Source organism: Nicotiana tomentosiformis, chromosome 1, assembly GCF_000390325.3.
Source record: "Nicotiana tomentosiformis chromosome 1, ASM39032v3, whole genome shotgun sequence".
In the NCBI taxonomy this organism is placed as follows: Eukaryota; Viridiplantae; Streptophyta; class Magnoliopsida; order Solanales; family Solanaceae; genus Nicotiana; species Nicotiana tomentosiformis.
The window spans coordinates 125,735,535-125,753,530 of NC_090812.1; the positions used below are offsets into that span (position 1 = coordinate 125,735,535).

General features: G+C 39.3%; 2 protein-coding genes across 2 annotated transcripts; one reads left to right on the top strand and one right to left on the bottom strand.

Annotated features, from left to right (window-relative positions):
• The first annotated feature begins 5,959 nt into the window (after nucleotides 1–5,959).
• Nucleotides 5,960–6,457, top strand: LOC117280376 (uncharacterized). Its single transcript, XM_033660093.1, has one exon. It carries the CDS (start codon nucleotides 5,960–5,962, stop codon nucleotides 6,455–6,457), a length of 498 nt encoding a protein of 165 aa, XP_033515984.1.
• Nucleotides 6,458–16,981: 10,524 nt separating this feature from the next.
• On the bottom strand, nucleotides 16,982–17,731 carry LOC138909230 (uncharacterized). Its single transcript, XM_070200419.1, has one exon. The coding sequence runs from the start codon at nucleotides 17,729–17,731 to the stop codon at nucleotides 16,982–16,984; it is 750 nt and encodes a 249-aa protein (XP_070056520.1).
• Nucleotides 17,732–17,996: the final 265 nt, after the last annotated feature.

Here is a 17,996-nt window from a genome sequence, read left to right on the forward strand (position 1 = left end):
GGGTACTCACCATTTGTGAGAAAGAATAGAATAGAGAATTTTTAGAATTTGATGCCAATAACTCGCATGACAAGGAATCAAAAAAAGTATGATTGTTCCTAACAGTTCCATAGCCTCCCGAAGATAAGTACAGACGTCTTTGTACCGATCCGCAAAACTCTAATAAACCAGCTTATGAGTCACGACACCTATGAACCTAGATCTCTGATACCAACTTGTCACAACCCAAATTCCCCCTCCGTGAATTATCGTGATGGCACCTAGTCTCTACGACTAGGTAAGCCTAACACTTGCGGAAATAAAATAAAAGCATGATTATTAACAACTAAGGGTAACGATAATCTAAATAAGAAACTAAATGCCGCTCGACATATACAATTACCAACTTCCGAAATATCTAAAACAATCCCAAAACCCGGAACACCGTAAGTGACAAGCTACTAAGAAGTCTTAATTGTTCTATACATCATTTTTCTACAGAAAGAGAAAAAATGAACATAAAGGGATAGAGGGGGACTCCGAGGATCTGCGGGAGCGGGTAGATATACCCTGAAGTCTCCAATAATAGAGACTGCAACTACGAGCGAGGATGGTAAGAAAGACTTGGATCTGCACACGAAAAATATGTGAAGGAAAGGGCGTGAGTACACCACAATGGTACCTAGTAAGTGCCAAGCCTAACCTCGGTCGAGTAGTGACGAGGTCAGGTAAGGGCTCTACTGGTATATAATAATATAGCAAGACAAGAATGAAATAGCGCAGTATAATAAAGACTGGAATTGAACAGGGAAGAAATCATAGAAAACATAACAGCTCAGTACATAAAAATGCAACAGGGAATCTCCCGAGATACCGTCTCGTAGTCCCAAACGTAAATGTGCAGGGGGATCTTCCAAAATACCATTTCGTAGTCCCAAAGTAAATATGCAAAATGGGGGGATCTCCCGGAATACCGTTCCGTAGTCCCAAAGTAAATATGTAGTACAGGGGAATCTCTCGGAATACCATTCCGTAGTCCCAAAGTAAATATGTAGCCAAACAATAGAATTCAATAGTTACGACACGCAATTCTACAGTTCAACTTAAGTACCAATTAAGGAAAGACAGGTAAATTCACTAAACATGCTGCACGTAATTCAAGTAAATAGTTAAGGCAAGTAGGCATGCTATTCTAGTCTAGTAGGATACTACACATACTGATGAAACTCAAATAAGAAGGAAATCAAGTTATTACTTAGTTGAAAAATTGGGTTTTTACACAATTAGCCCGTGTACGTACTCGTCACCTCACGTATACGACGCTAATATATCAAAAATAGTACAAATCCTACGAGGAGTTCCCCCACACAAGGTTAGGCAAGCCACTTACCTCGAACCAAGCTCAAATCAATCTGAAATAATGCTCTTTCCACGAATATCCGACTTCGAATGGCCAAAATCTAGCCAAAATCCATTACATTTCATAATTATGACTACAAGGAACTAATCTAGCTACTGAAATCAAAGCTCTCCAAATTAAATATAACTACAAGAATCTCTCCAAAAATTGCCTTCTACCGAGCTCCCAATTAAATTTTGTGATATGAACTCAAAACCCTCGATTTGAACCTTTAAATCTGCCTAGTGATTTCTTAATCGTGATCGCGGAAATAGACTCGCGATCACAAAGAACAACTTCGCTGCCCCAGGATTTAACACTACGTGAATGCGGAAATCTCCATGCGAATGCAGTTCACTAACCTTCATGCTTACACGATCGCGAATAACCCCACGCGTTCGCGAAGAATAACACTTAAATTCCATTGCTGCTTTACTTTCTCTTCGCGAACGCGACCTAGCCCACTCGTTTGCGATGCACAGCCTGACAAACCTACGTGATCGCATCCTCAAATTCGCAAACGCGAAGAACAACTTTAGCTGGCCTCTAAGATTGCCTTACGCGATCGCGAGACCTCCCTCGCGAACGCGATGAAGAAAAAGTCTGCAACAAAACACGAGAAAATCAGCTATCTTCCTTAAGTTCAAAATGGCCCGTTGAGCATCCGAAATACACCCGAGGCCCCCGATATCTCAACCAAACATACCAACCAATCCCAAAATACCATAAAAACTTAGTCGAACCTTCAAACCACCTCAAACAATGCTAAAATCACGAATCATCCTCCGATTCAAACTTAAAGAACTTGAAACTTTCAAATTCGACAACCGATACTGAAACCTATCAAACCAAGTCCGATTGACCCGAAATTTTGGACACAAGTCATAATCAACCTTGCGGACCTACTCCAACTTTCAAAATCGGAATCCGACCCCGATATCAAAAAGTCCACTACCGGTCAAAAATCTCCAAAACTTTGACTTTCGCCATTTCGAGCCTAAATGAGCTACATACCTCCAAAACACTATCCGGATACGCCCTTAATTCCAAAATAACCTAACGGAGCTAACGAAGCCGACGGAACTCCATTCCGGAGTCGGCTTCACACAGTTCCGACTACGGTCCAAATCCTGAGGCTTAAATCTCCATTTAGGGACTAAGTGTCCCAAAACACTCCAAAAACTAAAACGAAACCTGCCGACAAGTCACAATTGCAGAAATAGTCATGGGAGAAGCAGTTAATAGGGTATCAAGGCTATAACTCTCAAAACAACCGGCTGGGTCGTTATAATAATTACCCAAATTAAGTCAAACTTACAAGGTGTGCAAGGTTTACCTACTACAAAATCTATGTTGATTATCTCCCACTTCCACATTGGAACTTCTATATTCTATGCCAAACCACCGGGCTCTAATGCTTGGCCTTCACTTGCTGGCAATTTAGGTACCTAGGCACAAAGTCTGATATATCCATTTTCATGTCATTCCACTAGTAGATCTCCTTAAGATCATGATAAATCTTCGTAGAGCCTAGGTGCACTGAATACTTAGAAGTATGAGCCTCAGTCATGATTCTCCCTTTAAGGCCACCTATATCAGGTGCACACAATTCCTCTTGGTACCTCAATGTACCATCATTCACACTCAGAGAAAAAACCATGGTCTTGTGTTTATGAATTCCTTCTTTCAATTGCACTAAGAGAGGATCGTCATACTGCTTCTCCTTTACCTCCACCACAAGCGATGAGTCGGCTTTGTTATGGACAATCACACTGCCCTTGTTAGAGTCTATGAGCCTGACTCCAAAAAAGACAACCGGTGAACTTCCTTGGCCATCGACCTTTGGTGTGCCTTCAAGTGAGCCAAACTACCCATCGATTCCCGGCTGAGAGCATCAGCCAAAACATTAGCCTTTCCCGAATAATAGAGAATGTCGATGTCGTAGTCTTTAAGTAACTCAATCCATCTCCTTTTCCTCATATTCAACTCCTTCTTCTTGAAGATATATTGAAGACTCTTATGGTCAGTGTATATATCCACATAGACCCCATACAAGTAATGATGCCAAATATTTAATGCAAACACCACTGCCGCAAGCTCTAAGTCATGAGTTAGATAATTCTTCTCATGGTTCTTGAGTTGCCTTGAGACATACTCCACCACCTTGCCAAGTTGCATTAGTACACACCTGTCACGACCAAAAATTTCACCGGAGTCGTGATGGTACCTAACATCGCTTGTTAGGAATGCCAACAACAAGTATGCAAAAAATTTCAACAACAATAAGAAACAGTCTCAATAATGGAATAACCTAAATAACTAAAGTCAAAATGATGATACAACTGAAAACCATCCAAAATGTGGTATCACCAAATGCATGAGCTCTATTGAGCTCCAACTCCTGAATTTGCACATAAAGTGTAGAGTGTAGTATGAGTACAGTCGAACCCGTGTACTTAGTAAGTAGAAAGTCTAACCTCGACTTGAAAGAAGTGACGAGGTTGGGAAGGTCCAATACTCACTTTCAATAGCCGACGACAATAATAACAGCATAATAATTGCAAAAAAGAAAAGCAGCTCAGCTAATATCAGGTTCAACTCTATCACAAAAGGAGAAATAAGCATGATTTTCAAGTATAACAATCAAGGCATCCATTTTTTCACAAAAATCACCTAGACATGGATTTATCAAAGTAAACTGTGATTACAAGCTCTAAACATAAAATAGAGACATCAAATACTAATTAGCATGAGAAAAATACAACTTTATACCCGCATGACAAATATACATGTCAAAGTCAACAACATCACAGTTTAATCATCAAGTATACAAAGTCTCAGCACATTCATAATGTCTGGAACAAGTATTCCTCAATCATACTCTCAGCACTCTCATGGTGCCTAGCAAAATACCCCTGAATCATTATACACACACACACTCAGCACTATACGGGTGGCTGACATAAGTCCCTCACTAAGCACATATCATGTGCCTGCACTCATAGGGCCCAAAGTAACATGGGTAATTACCTGACTCCAGAGGGCGGATCCTAGCCCAAGCGCTGATTGGATCAAAAGTCAACAATCGACATCACTCAGCCCAATATGGGGACTTGACGTGAGCGTCACCTTATAATCAATATCAACATGGTTCTACAGCCCAAGATAAGTCATCAATATGCTCAATATGTCTCTATGGCCCAAAATCAATCATCAATATCTTCAAGCCTTATTATGCCGACATCTGACAGTACCATAATCAAGATACTGCACAAAAAATACCAATGTGCCATAACTCAACACAAACTCGTGTCACGCACAAGGACACTAAAAACATGTGAGATAACATATAAAGAGTGCATAGATACAGAGACATAACACGCGGATATAACATCATGACTGGAAAATATAACTACGGCTAGTGCAAATAGCTCAACATAGCGAAAATAGTCCTATCATGTCTCAAACAGATGAGCAATAACCTAGATATGATTTCTAGCATGAATAATAGCTCGCGTAGTCATACAAATGGAGAAAAACACGGTATCAAAGAAGGCATGATAACAAAACAAGGCATGTAATGGCCTAATGTGTTAGATCTACGTTTATTTTAATGATTAAAAATAACACATTCTTATACTTTATGTGCAATAACACTCCTTGAGCAATGAAGAAAGCATAGAAGATTTGAGACAAAAAACGAAGGAGTAGCAGAAATTCAAAAGAAAAATCAGTCATGAATTTGGCAGAAGATTAAGAAGGATATTATAAGAAGGACCATAATCAAAGGAAATCAAGGGCACAAAACTATGCAATGGAGATTCCTTCATCTAAGGACGACAATCAAAATCCGGAATCAAGGGATCTGATTTGATACTTTAAATTACGGGAAAATCTGCTCAGCAAAGGAAAAATCCAATCAAGACCACAAGTCAAGGCAAATTAACAGAAGCAATATCTTATTCTTGGAAATAATCAATCTACGATTCTTTTCTGAGATCTACTCCCTTGAGTTTGTAATCTTTCAAGATTTATAAGACATGAAGACCTCACGGAGTATAAATACACAACTGTATCAGCCTGGAAAGAACATACTTTGATCGAACCACTATCAATCATTATGTTCTACTCCAAACAAGTATTGTAGTCTACTCTAGATCTACTGTGTAACTAGGGAGAGAAGAAAGAGAGAAAAATCACTGTGAGTCATTGTATCAAGAAGCAAGAAGCTATATAGTGACTAAGCTATTGGTGTATAACTACATCAACCCTCCTGTATCGAGAAACTTCAAATACTTGAAAGAGAACACCCTTGCAACCCAAGGGGACTGGACGTAGGATTCACATTGAATTCGTACCAGTATAAAATTCCCGGTGTCTTTAATTCCTGCATTTTTACTTCTATTTTTATTTAGATTCTATTCTTACTTTAAGTCGACTAATTTGTAAACTAGTCAACTACTTAGGATACAAAAAAGAAAAATCGACAATTCACCCCCCTCCCCCCTCTTGTACTTTAAATTAGTATCAGAGCAGGTCTCACATTTTTATCTTTTGATTAACAGCTAGTGAGAAAAGATCATGTCAAATCAAGTAACTATTGGAGCACTCTTTCAAGAAGGGAGATCGCAAGTAAGGCCACCATATTTCAATGGACAACACTTCTCTTATTGTAAGGTGCGCATGGAAATTTATGCAAAGTCCTATGATGTCAAAGTATGGCGTGTTATCAAAAAAGAATATTATCCACTTCCAGCAGCAGGAAAACCACCCGTTGATCCTGAAGATATAGATGAGTACACTGACGAGCAAATGGTTGTTGTCCAAGTTAATGCTAAGGCACAAAACTTGCTTTATAATGCTATAAGTGGAGAAGAGTATGAAAAAGTTTCAAGTTGTGATACTGCCAACGAAATGTGGGACAAACTGGAAGTTACTTATGAAGGAAACAGCAAAGTGAAAGAAACTCGGATAAACTTGTTGGTTCACGACTATGAACTCTTCCAGATGAAAGAAGGAGAATCCATTGAGGAAATATTTGCAAGATTCAGCAAAATTATTGGCGATATGAAAGCCTAGGGAGAAGAAGAACTAGGAAATTAAACTTGAAGTTTGTGAAATCGAAAGAGATGTGCTTCAAGATGATGTTCAGGAATTGCAAACACAATATAATGGCATGCGCAAATCCACCAGTCATAGTTCTGTCAAGTCTAACCAAGTGACTTACAAGTCAACTGGAAAAAAGACATGTTAGAACTGAGTCCACAAGTACTAATACAAGTGGTAGATCAAAAATTGGATCAACCCCTGTGTGTCAATACTGTAACAAGGTTGGACATAAATATTCCTTCTGTAGATTTCGTAAAAAAAATGTTTCAGGATGGATTTGGAAACCCAAAAACAATACTGATTCCAGTAGAACTAACTAACAAGGACCCAAGAAAGCTTGGGTACCTAAAAGAAGGTGATAATTCTATCTTGCAGGAACACCACAAAAAGAGTCGCAAAGGGAAATGGTATTTAGACAGTGCGTGTTCCAGTCACATGGCGGGTGACAAAAATCTGTTCGAAAAAGTCACAAAAATAAATTGAGGAAATGTCAAATTTGGTGATGATTCAAAAGGAAAGATCGTTGGTACCGGCACAGTTCCATTCAGTAATAACTATGATATTACAGAAATATACCTTGTGAATGGACTCAACTATAATCTCTTGAGTATAAGTCAGCTATGTGATTCAGGATATGAAGTTAAATTCAATAAAACAGGATGTGCCATTGAAGACAAGTCAGGTGAAATTATTCTCCCAGGAAAAAGGTATGGAAAGGTATACATTCTTGATGATACTGGAAATCTAGATAGTCATACTTGTTTGACATCCATATATGATGGTCCATGGCTTTGGTATAAAAAACTTGGTCATGCAAGCATGCATTTAATTGAAAAACTCTCCAAGCATGATCTAGTTGTTGGCCTTCCCAAACTCAATTTTTATAGAAATCATGTATGTGATGCATGTCAGATTGGCAAACAAACTAGAAACTCTTTCAAACCCAAAGACATTGTGTCCACAACCAAGCCCTTATAATTACTTCACATGGACTTGTTTGGACCCACTAGAACTGCCAGCATTGGAGGTAAACGATATGCTTTTTTTTATTGTCATTGATTACTCACGTTTTATATGGGTGATTTTCTTATCTCATAAAGATGAAGCTTTGAAAATTTTTGAGATTTTCTGCAAAAGAATTTAAAGAGAAAAGGGGTATCTCATCACAACTATTTAAAGTGACCATGGAGGAGAATTTGAAAGCAGAGTCTTTGAAGATTTTTGCAACGATCAAGGATATACTAACAATTTCTCAGCCCTAAGATCACCCCAACAGAATGGGGTAGTTGAATGCAAGAATAGAACTCTGCAATATATGGCCAGAACAATGATAGTAGAACATTCTTTGCCAAATCATTTTTGGGCAGAAGCAGTAAGCATAACATGTCATATCCTCAGCAGATGTCTCATAAGACCCATTTTGAAGAAGACTCCATATGAATTATGGAAAGGCAAAAGGCCTAATAAAGGATACTTTCATTCGTTCGGAAGTAAGTGCTTCATCCACAATAATGGTAAGGATAACCTTGGAAAATTTGATCCAAGGAGTGATGAAGGTATTTTTCTCGGTTTTTTCCATTAATAGTAGATCTTTTAGCGTTTACAACAAACGTACTTTATCTGTAGAAGAATTAGTTCATATTATATTTGATGACAATAACACTACGGCCGAGAAAGGAATCATTGCAGGTGATGAATATATCAATCAAGAAGCACTACAGGCAAACAAGTCACAAAAGTCGACTGATAGTACAGACATAGTCAAGAGTCAACTAGTGAACCTGTTGGCAACCATACTGAACCACAAAAAGAGTCAACTACTCATGCAAATGGAACGCGACCAAATGAATGGAGAAGTGAACCAGAATACCCTCAAAAGTTTATAATAGGGGATCCAAGCGGAGGAATGAAAATCAGAGGAGTTCTCAAAAAGAAGGCAAACATTGCACTCATTTCTCAAGTCGAGCCAAAGAAAGTTGATGAAGCCTTAAAAGACTCCAGCTGGGTACAAGCTATGTAGGACGAACTTGATCAATTCGATAAGAATAAAGTCTGGAAACTAGTACCTAAGCCAGCAAATACTATTATCATTGGAACAAAGTGGGTATCTAGAAACAAGTTAAATGGAGATGGAAAGGTAGTCAGAAACAAAGCAACATTAGTAGCTCAAGGCTACTCACAGTAGGGAGGAGCCAACTATGATGAAACCTTTGCATCGGTAGCATAATTAGAATCAGTTCACATACTACTTTCCTATGCATATTTTAAAGGTTTTGAACTATTTCAAATGGATGTCAAACGTGCTTTTCTAAACGATTTTATTGTTGAGGAGGTATATATAAAACAACCTCCTGGTTTTGAAAACTCACAATTTCCTTACCATGTATATAAGTTAGACAAAGCTCTCTATAGACTCAAACAAGCACCTCGAGCTTGGTATGAAAGATTGAGTTCCTTTCTAACTGATCATGGGTTCATCAGAAGTAAGGTAGATACTACTTTATTCATCAAAAGATCCACTGAAGGTAATCTCATTATCCAGATCTATGTAGATGATATTATATTTGGCAACAGTAATTTTCTTTTGTGCAAGGATTTCTCAAATCTCATGCAGAGTGAGTTCAAAAATGTGTATGATGGGAGCACTCAAATTCTTCCTTGGACTCCAAATTCGTCAGTTAGAAAATGGCATATTCATCTGCCAGAACAAGTATACAAAGGAATTATTTCAAAAGTTTGAAATGAGCAATGCCAAAGCAATTGGAACTCCTATGAGTCCTTCTACAAGTTTAGACAAGGATGAACAGGGAAACTCAGTGGACGAAACCAAGTATCGCGGAATGATTAGATCCTTACCACATTTAACTGCTAGTCGACCAGATATCATGTTCAATATTTATAAATTTGCCAGGTTTCAGTCAGCTCCTAAGGCGCCACACTTAACTGCAGTACAGAAAATAATTCGCTATCTTATTGGAACCACTTCTTATGGGCTATGGTATCCACGCTCTAATAATTTTAAACTTGAAGGACTTTCAGATGCTGATCTTGTAGGTGACAAGGAAGGTAATTGAAGAATACTTAGGCTTAGAGGGTGGTCCCCCTTTCTCGCGTAAAAGCGATCAGAATTCGAACATGCCGCTTTTTACTGGGAAGGATCGCTGCCTCGACGCATTCCCTTATCTCCCTGGTATCGTCCCACACAGAAAGAAAGATGTCGGCTTGAGTAACGCAAATATTGGTGAGAATCCAATGCCCCGAAAACCTAAAGGTTCGGCACAAGTGGCACTTGTCAATTATTGGGAAAGGTATTAATCTCCTGGAACAGTAAGAAACAGGGATCAATAGCTCTTTCCACAACTGAGGCAGAGTACATTGCAATTGGATAATGTTGTGCTCAATTACTCTGGATGTCACATCATTCTAGAGCAAAGCATATAGATATAAAGTATCATTTTATTAGAGATCATGTCCTTAAAGGGAACATAGAATTATCGTTTGTAAGTTCCACTGATCAATTGGCGGATATTTTTACAAAACCCCTGCTTGAGAACATATTTTGTGCATTACGAGACTCTCTTTGCATTATTTCCATTAATTCATAATTTTAGGGCCTTTGTGATATTTTTTAGATTTTGCCGTCACTTATTCTGCGTATTTCTTTATGTGTGTAAGTGGCATTAATTATGTATTCTTTACTTTTCCTTTTTCATACCTTTTCATGCCTTTTCAGAGATCAGTCAATCATAGCGTCGAATCACTGACAAACCTGACAAGTTAGAAACCTTAGTTTTTGGCAAACGCATTGTGTTGGACTATGATCTGTTTGACTCTATATTTCAGTGTAAGTGTTCTTGTTTCTCTATGCTTTTTAAGAATACATAGCCGGAGGATTTTGAAATTTCTTTTGATCAAGCAAAAAGGTGTATAGCTGAGTCACCCTATGATTCCCTTTCCGGTCAATTAGGACCTACTGATATTTTTTTCGAAACTCGTGTCCTAGCACATATTGTGACAACCACTATTCTCTTAAGAACATGACCCTTCTCTACCTTTTCCCAACGTGATACCTTCCTGGTTTACTATTTTTTGACTAAACACAAGGTCAAATTATCCTCCCACGTCATCAATTTCATGATAGAGAGTACCGTTGATCCCAAGAGTCTTTCCTATGGTATGGTCATTACCCATCTGTTAGAAGCCCATAACATATCTCTTGCCAACTATCCCTAGGTCACTGTCACCAAGTCTTATAACTCCAGAGCATTCTTTATCATAGGGTACATTGCAATAAAGGTAATGAAGCAAGATGGTAAAGCCAGAAATGCCCCCTCCTAATCAAAAGCAAAAACCTCTGTGTCTTTTCCCAGTGCAGGTGATCCTGATCTCTTGGAAAAGTTAGCCTCCATGAATGACAAATTGACTGTCATTAAGGACTCTCTAACCTTTATGCAAAGAACAATTAAAGATGTCCATGAAGTGTCAAAGGAGACAGGCTCTGATGTGTCCAAGATCAGGGTGCAGATTCTCAAGACTACAAAAAATGCAGTAAAGGCTTTTAAAGAGGTGCACGACAGGATTGATGGGATCTCAGTCACTATGAATGCAAGCTTTGAATGCCTCAAGAAGGCTGTCTTCAATACCCTTACCTACTTTTTTGCGCTGGTTGTTTAAAATAATTTCTTTTTGCTTCTTTTGGGACTGATGTTTCAGTCATTGGTTGTACTATTAAGACAGTTACTTTTTCTCTTGCATGCTAAATTAAATAACTATAGACTGATATTACTAACTTTTTGTTGATGCCAAAGGGGGAGAAAGTAAGCAGGTTAAGGCAGGTGCTTTGGCCTTTATTCCCTGGATTCTGGTGGTTTTTCTGTGTTATGTATATTTTATTGCAAGTACATCATACAGTGCAAGATTAAGGGGGAGTCGACTATAACCACTGCTTAACAGGATGTCAAGCTGAGGGGGAGTCAACTAGACACATCTGACCGGAAACACAAATTGAGGGGGATTCGGCTACAACAAACGCAGAGTCGACTGTTAAACAGGGAAGTAAACTGATGTTATCACATTTTATTTTGTCATCATCAAAAAGGGGGAGATAATTAGATCTACATTTATTTTAATGATGAAAAATAACACATTATTATCCTTTATGTGCAGCAACACTCCTTGATCAATGAAAAGGAAGCATCGAAGATTTGCGACAAAAAAGGAAGGAGTAGCGAAAATTCAAAGGCAAAATCAATCAAGGATTTGGCAGAAGATTAAGGAGGATATTATAGGAAGTACATAATCAAAGGAAATCAAGGACACGAAACTATGCACTGAAGATTCCTCCATCTAAGGGCGACAATCAAAAGCCGGAATCAAGGGATCTGATTTGATACTTCAAATAACAGGAAAATCTGCTCAACAAAGGAAAAATCCAATCAAGATCACAAGTCAAGGCAAAATAATAGAAGCAATATCTTATTCTTGGAAAGAATCAATCTATGATTCCTTTCTGAGATCAACTCCCTTGGATTTGCAATCTCTCAAGATTTACAAGAGAATAAGACTTCACGGAGTATAAATACACAACTGTATTGGCCTGTAAAGAACATACTTTGATCGAACCACTATCAATCTTTTTGTTCTACTCCAAACAAACATTGTAGTCTACTCTAGATCTGTTGTGTAACTAGGGAGAGAAGAAAGGGAGAAAAATCATTGGTGAGGCATTGTATCAAGAAGCGAGAAGTTATATAGTGACTAAGTTGTTGGTATATAACTACATCAATCCTCCTATATCGAGAAACTTCAAAAACTTGAAAGAGAACACCCTTGCAACTCAAGGGGACTGGATGTAGGATTCACATTGAATTCGAACAAGTATAAAAATCCTAGTGTCTTTAATTCCTGCATTTTTACTTCTGTTTTTATTTAGATTCTGTTCTTACTTTCAGTCGACTAATTGGTAAAGTAGTCAACTACTTAGGATATAAAAAGAAAAATCAACAATTCACCCCCTTCTTGTACTTTCATAATGTCTACCAGGATCATGAATAACCACAGTGCACGCATATGTGCTCGTCACCTCGGATATCCGTCACCCCAACATATAGCAAACATCATCGCCTACGGGGAAGTACCCTCAAGCCAAGCCTAGGAAAGATACTTACCTCGAACGAGCGAGAACCAATACTCCAAGAATCCTTTGCCTCTCAAATCAGCCTTCGAACGAGTGAAATCTAGTCAATATAACTCAATAACATCAACTAATGTCATATGAATCAATTCCAAACAATAAAAATTCAATAATTAATCAATTATACAAAGTCAACCAAAAGTCAACTCGGGACCGCTTTTTGGAACCCGACAAAACTCATAAATCCCGACTACCCATTCGAATACAAGTCCAAATAGCAAGTTTCATCCAAATACGACTCTAAATCGGGGTTCAAATCACAATTATTCGCTTTCCAAGATTTAGCATAAACCCCCCCAAATTTCATAATCTACGTATAATAATCATTGGGAAAACAAGATATATTATCAAAATCAAGTAGAGATCAGTTAACTTCAAGGTGGTGATGAAAATCTCCCCAAATATTGCCTCTAGTTGAGCTCAAAAACTCAAAATAGTGAAAATAAGCCAAACCCTTGAAATATATTCTCCTGGCAATGATTCTGCATCTGCGGACCACTTGGTCGCTTCTACAACGTCGTATCTGCAAAAACAAATGGCAGATGCGAGCTCCACTTAAACAGTCCACCTTCGCTTCTGTGCTACAAGGTCCACTTCTGCAAAGACGTATCTGCACTCTAACCTCGTAGGTGCGCAAGCGCTTCCGTATAAACACTTCCGCACACATGGACTTCCAATCCCAAGACAAACTCTGCTTTTGCACTCTCCTCCTTGCTTTTTCAACCTCGCACATGCACCCAAAGTTCCACAGGTGTGACATACGAGAACATGTTCTACCAATATGGCACAAATTTATCGAAAACACTCTCGATCCCTCCGGGACCCCGTCCAATCATACCAACCAATTCGAATACATTTCCCAAACCTATCCAAATACTCATAACACTATGAATAACATCAAAACCAAGAATCGACGATCAAAAATCAATTTCTTAATTTCCAAACTTTCCAACTTCGTCCAACATGTCTGAGTCATGCCTAAACATTTCGGATTCCAACCAAACTTCACTCAAAAGTTCCCAAGATCCAAATGAACCTATTCAAGTCCTGAATCAATAACCTGAGTCCCGATATCACCAAAGTCAACTCCCAGTCAAACCTATGAACTTTCCACCTTCAAATTCTCAACTTTCGGCAAACAGAGCCAAAATATCTTATAGAACTGCAAATCCAAATCCCAACATACGCCTAAGTCCAAAATCACATACAAACCTATTGAAACCATCCAATTACCAATCTAAGGTCATCTACTCGAAACTCAAACCTTGGTCAGCTCTTACAACTTAAGCTTCCAACAATGGAACTATGTGTTCCAATCCATTCTCAAACCTTTCCGAAACCCAACCAATCACCCTGCAAATCAAAAAACAATGCACAAGGATATGAGAAGCATAAATAGGGAAACATGAGTCAAATACATAAAACGACCATATTGGGTCATTATATTCTCCCCCTCTTAAGCAAATGTTTATCCTCAAATGAATTTAAAATCATACCTGGAATGTCAAAAAAGATGAGAATATGTACTCTGCATATCATGTTAGGTCTCCCAAGTTGCTTCTTTGATGGTTGAGCTCTCCATTGAACTTTCACTTATGCAATATCTTTCAATCTCAACTTCCTATCCTGCCTATCCAAAATAGCCATCGGCTCCTCTTCAGAAGCCAAATTCTCATCCAACTGCACTGAACTGAAATCTAACACATGTGACCGATCCTTATAATACTTCTGAAGCTTGGAAACATGAAATACCGGATGGACTCCCGACAAGCTGGGTGGAAAAGCAAGTCTACGGGCCACTTCACCAACTCTCTATAACATCTTAGATGGACCAATATACCAAGGGCTCAACTTGACCTTATTCCCAAATCTCATCACACCCTTGATAGATGAAACTCGAAAAAGAACCTTCTCACCTTCCATGAAAGCCACATCATGAACCTTCTAATCAGCTTAACTCTTTTGCCTGGACTGTGCTGTACGAAGCCACTTTTTCTAAAGCATCTCGAACCTAATCTGTGCCCAACAAACTAGCCACACAAGGCTCAAAGCAACCAACTGGAGAACGACATTGCCTCCCATATAAGGCATCATACGGAGCCATCTGGATACTAGACTGATAGTTGTTTTGTATGCCAACTCCGCCAATGGTAGAAACTGATCCCACTGACCTCCGAAATCTATAACATAGGCCATAAATATTTCCTCCAAAATTTAAATCATCTGCTCAGACTGTTCATTCGTCTGAGGGTGAAATGCAGTGCTCAGCTCAACCTGCATGCCCAACTCTCACTGAACAGCTCTCCAAAAGTGCAAGGTAGACTGAGTCCCTCGATCTGAGATGATAGACCATGCACACCCTTCAAGCAAACAATCTCTTTAATGTAGATCTTAGCCAACTGCTCTAAAATGTAGGAAGTCATGACCGGAATGAAATGTGTAGACTTAGTCGGTCTATCCACGACGACCGAAACATCACTAGATTTCCTCAAAATTCATGGAAATCCTACCATAAAGTCCATGATAATGTGCTCCCATTTCCATTCCAGTATCTCATCTTGTAAAGTAAACTACCTGGTCTCTGATGCTCTTTTTGGCCTGCTAACAATTCAAACATCGCGTAGCATATCAAACAATATCCTTCTTCATCCTTCCCCAAGATACAACAATATCCAACAATAATGCTACTTCAAATCAAGATACATCTTCATAGAACCTGGATGAATAGAATATCGCGAACTATGGGCCTCCTAAAGAATCAACTCTCTCAATCCATCCATATTAGGAACACAAATCTGACCCTGAAGTCGCAATATACCATCATCGCCAATAGCCACCTCCTTCGTACCACCTTACAACACTGTGTCCAAGGACAAGCACATGGGGATCATCATATTAACGAGCCTTGATGTGCTCAAACAAGGACGACTACGCAACAACACAAGTGAGAACCCTACTAGGTTTAGTAATATCCAATATCACAAATCTATTAGACAAAGCCTGAATATCCACAGCTAAAGGCCTCTCCATAGCTGGAATAAATATCAAACTCCCCATGCTCTTCGCCTTCCTACTCAAGGTATCCGCTACCACATTCGCCTTCCCCGAGTGATACAAGATAGTTATATCATAATCCTTCCACAACTCCAACCACCTCTGCTACCTCAAATTCAAATCCTTTTGCTTGAACAAATGCTAAAGACTCTAATGATCAGTGTAAACTTCACAAGACACGCCATACAAGTAATGCCTCCAAATCTTGAGCGCGTGAACAATAGCCGCCAACTCCAAATCATGAAATGGATAGTTCTTCTTATGGGGCTTCAACTTGCACGATGCATAGGAAATCACCCTATCGTCCTGCATCAACACACAACTAAGACCAACATGCAAATCATCATAATAAATAGTATACATCCCCGATCCTAAGGGCAATACTAAATCTGGAGACGTAGTCAAAGTAGTCTAGAGCTTTTGAAAGCTCTACTTACACTCATTAGACCACCTGAATGAAGAACCCTTCTGAATCAACTTGGTCAATGGATCTGCTATTGATGAAAACCCTTCCAGAAAGCGACGATAGTAACCAACCAGACCTAAGAAACTTCTAATCTCTATAGTGACAGAAGGTCAGGGCCAACTCTGAATTGCCTATATCTTCTTTAGATCTACCTTGATCCCATCACTAGACACCACATGGCCCAAGAATGCCACCGAGTCCAGGCAAAACTCACACTTGGAGAACTTTGCATACAACGTCTTCTCCCTTTAAGTCAAAAGCACAATCCTTAAATGTTGCTTATGATCCTCCCTACTACGAGAATGTACCAAGATATCATCAATTAACTTGCTAACGAAAGAATCCAAATAAGGATTGAACACAGTGTTCATCAAATGCACGAGAGTCACGGGGGCATTAGTCAAACTAAAAGATATTACTAAAAACTCATAATGCCCATAACGAGTCCTGAAAGCCATCTTAAGAATGTCTGAAGCCCTAATGTTCAACTGGTGATACCCAAGATCTCAAGTCAATCTTTGAGAACATCCTAGCACCCTGAAGCTGAATAAATAAATCATCAACGCGTGGCAGTGGATACTTGTTCTTGATGGTAACCTTGTTTAATTGGTGGTAATTATTACACACTCATTGGCGCACCCTTCTTCTTTACAAACAACACTATCGCACCCCAAGGTGAAACACTAGGCTTGATGAACCCCTTATCCAGCAACTCCTACAAATGCTCCTTCAATTTCTTCAACTCAACTGGAGCCATACGATACAGAGAAATAGAGATAGGCTAAGTGTCTGGTGCCAAATCAATACCAAAATCAATATCCCTATCGGGTGGCATGCACGGTAGGTCTACAGGAAACACATCCGGAAACTCCTTCACCACTGGAACTAATTCAACAGTAGGAGTATAAGCACTAATATCTCTGACAAAAGCTAGATATGCCAAACACCCCTTCTCAACCATCTGTTGAGCCTTCAAAAATATCACTCTACTAGGAGCGTCACCAAGGGAACCCCTCCATTCCAACCTTGGCAAGCTCGACATAACCAACATCACGGTCTTAGCGTGACAATCAAGAATAGCATGGTATAGAGATAGCCAATGCATATCCAAGATCACATCAAAGTACACCATATTTAACAATAGAAAGTCTGCCCTCGTCTCAGAACCACATATAGTGACCACACAAGATTGATAAACTCGATCCACCATAATGGAATCCCAAACCGGTATAGATACATAAATAGGGGTAACAATCAAATCACATGGCATATCCAGATAAGAAGCAAAGTATGATGACATATATGAATAAGTAGAGCCAAGATCAAACAATACCGAAGCATCTCTGTGGCACACCAAAGCAATACTTGTAATAACTGCATCAGAAGTGAAAACCCCATTCCTCGCTAGGAATGCAAAGCATCTAGCCAGACTTCCATTAGACTGCGCTCCACCTCTAGGATGACCACGTCCTGGATGACCTCCACCTTGGGCTGGCTGAGCGAGTGGTGTAGCAATTGACGCAAGAATCATAGTTCGATGTCCCTACTGCCCTGAACCTCTGTGAAAATGGGGGCAGTATTTCTTGACATTCCTCAAGTCTCCATATTCATAGAAACTTCTGATTAGAAATGGCTAAGGGGTCTGAGTTGGACCCCGTGTACCATATCTACAGGAAGAACTTTGTACAGATGAACCCTGAATAGTTGGAGCGCAATGAGAACTCTGCGCTGGGAGTGCGCTAAATGAAGACTGCACATGGGCTCCTCGACTGGGCGGTGGTGCATGATAAGCTGGC

What these genes read in the sequence shown, in the direction of transcription:
- LOC138909230 (XM_070200419.1), bottom strand. Translation starts at nt 17,731, where the DNA reads ATGATTCTTGCGTCAATTGCTACACCACTCGCTCAGCCAGCCCAAGGT.
- LOC117280376 (XM_033660093.1), top strand. Translation starts at nt 5,960, where the DNA reads ATGTCAAATCAAGTAACTATTGGAGCACTCTTTCAAGAAGGGAGATCG.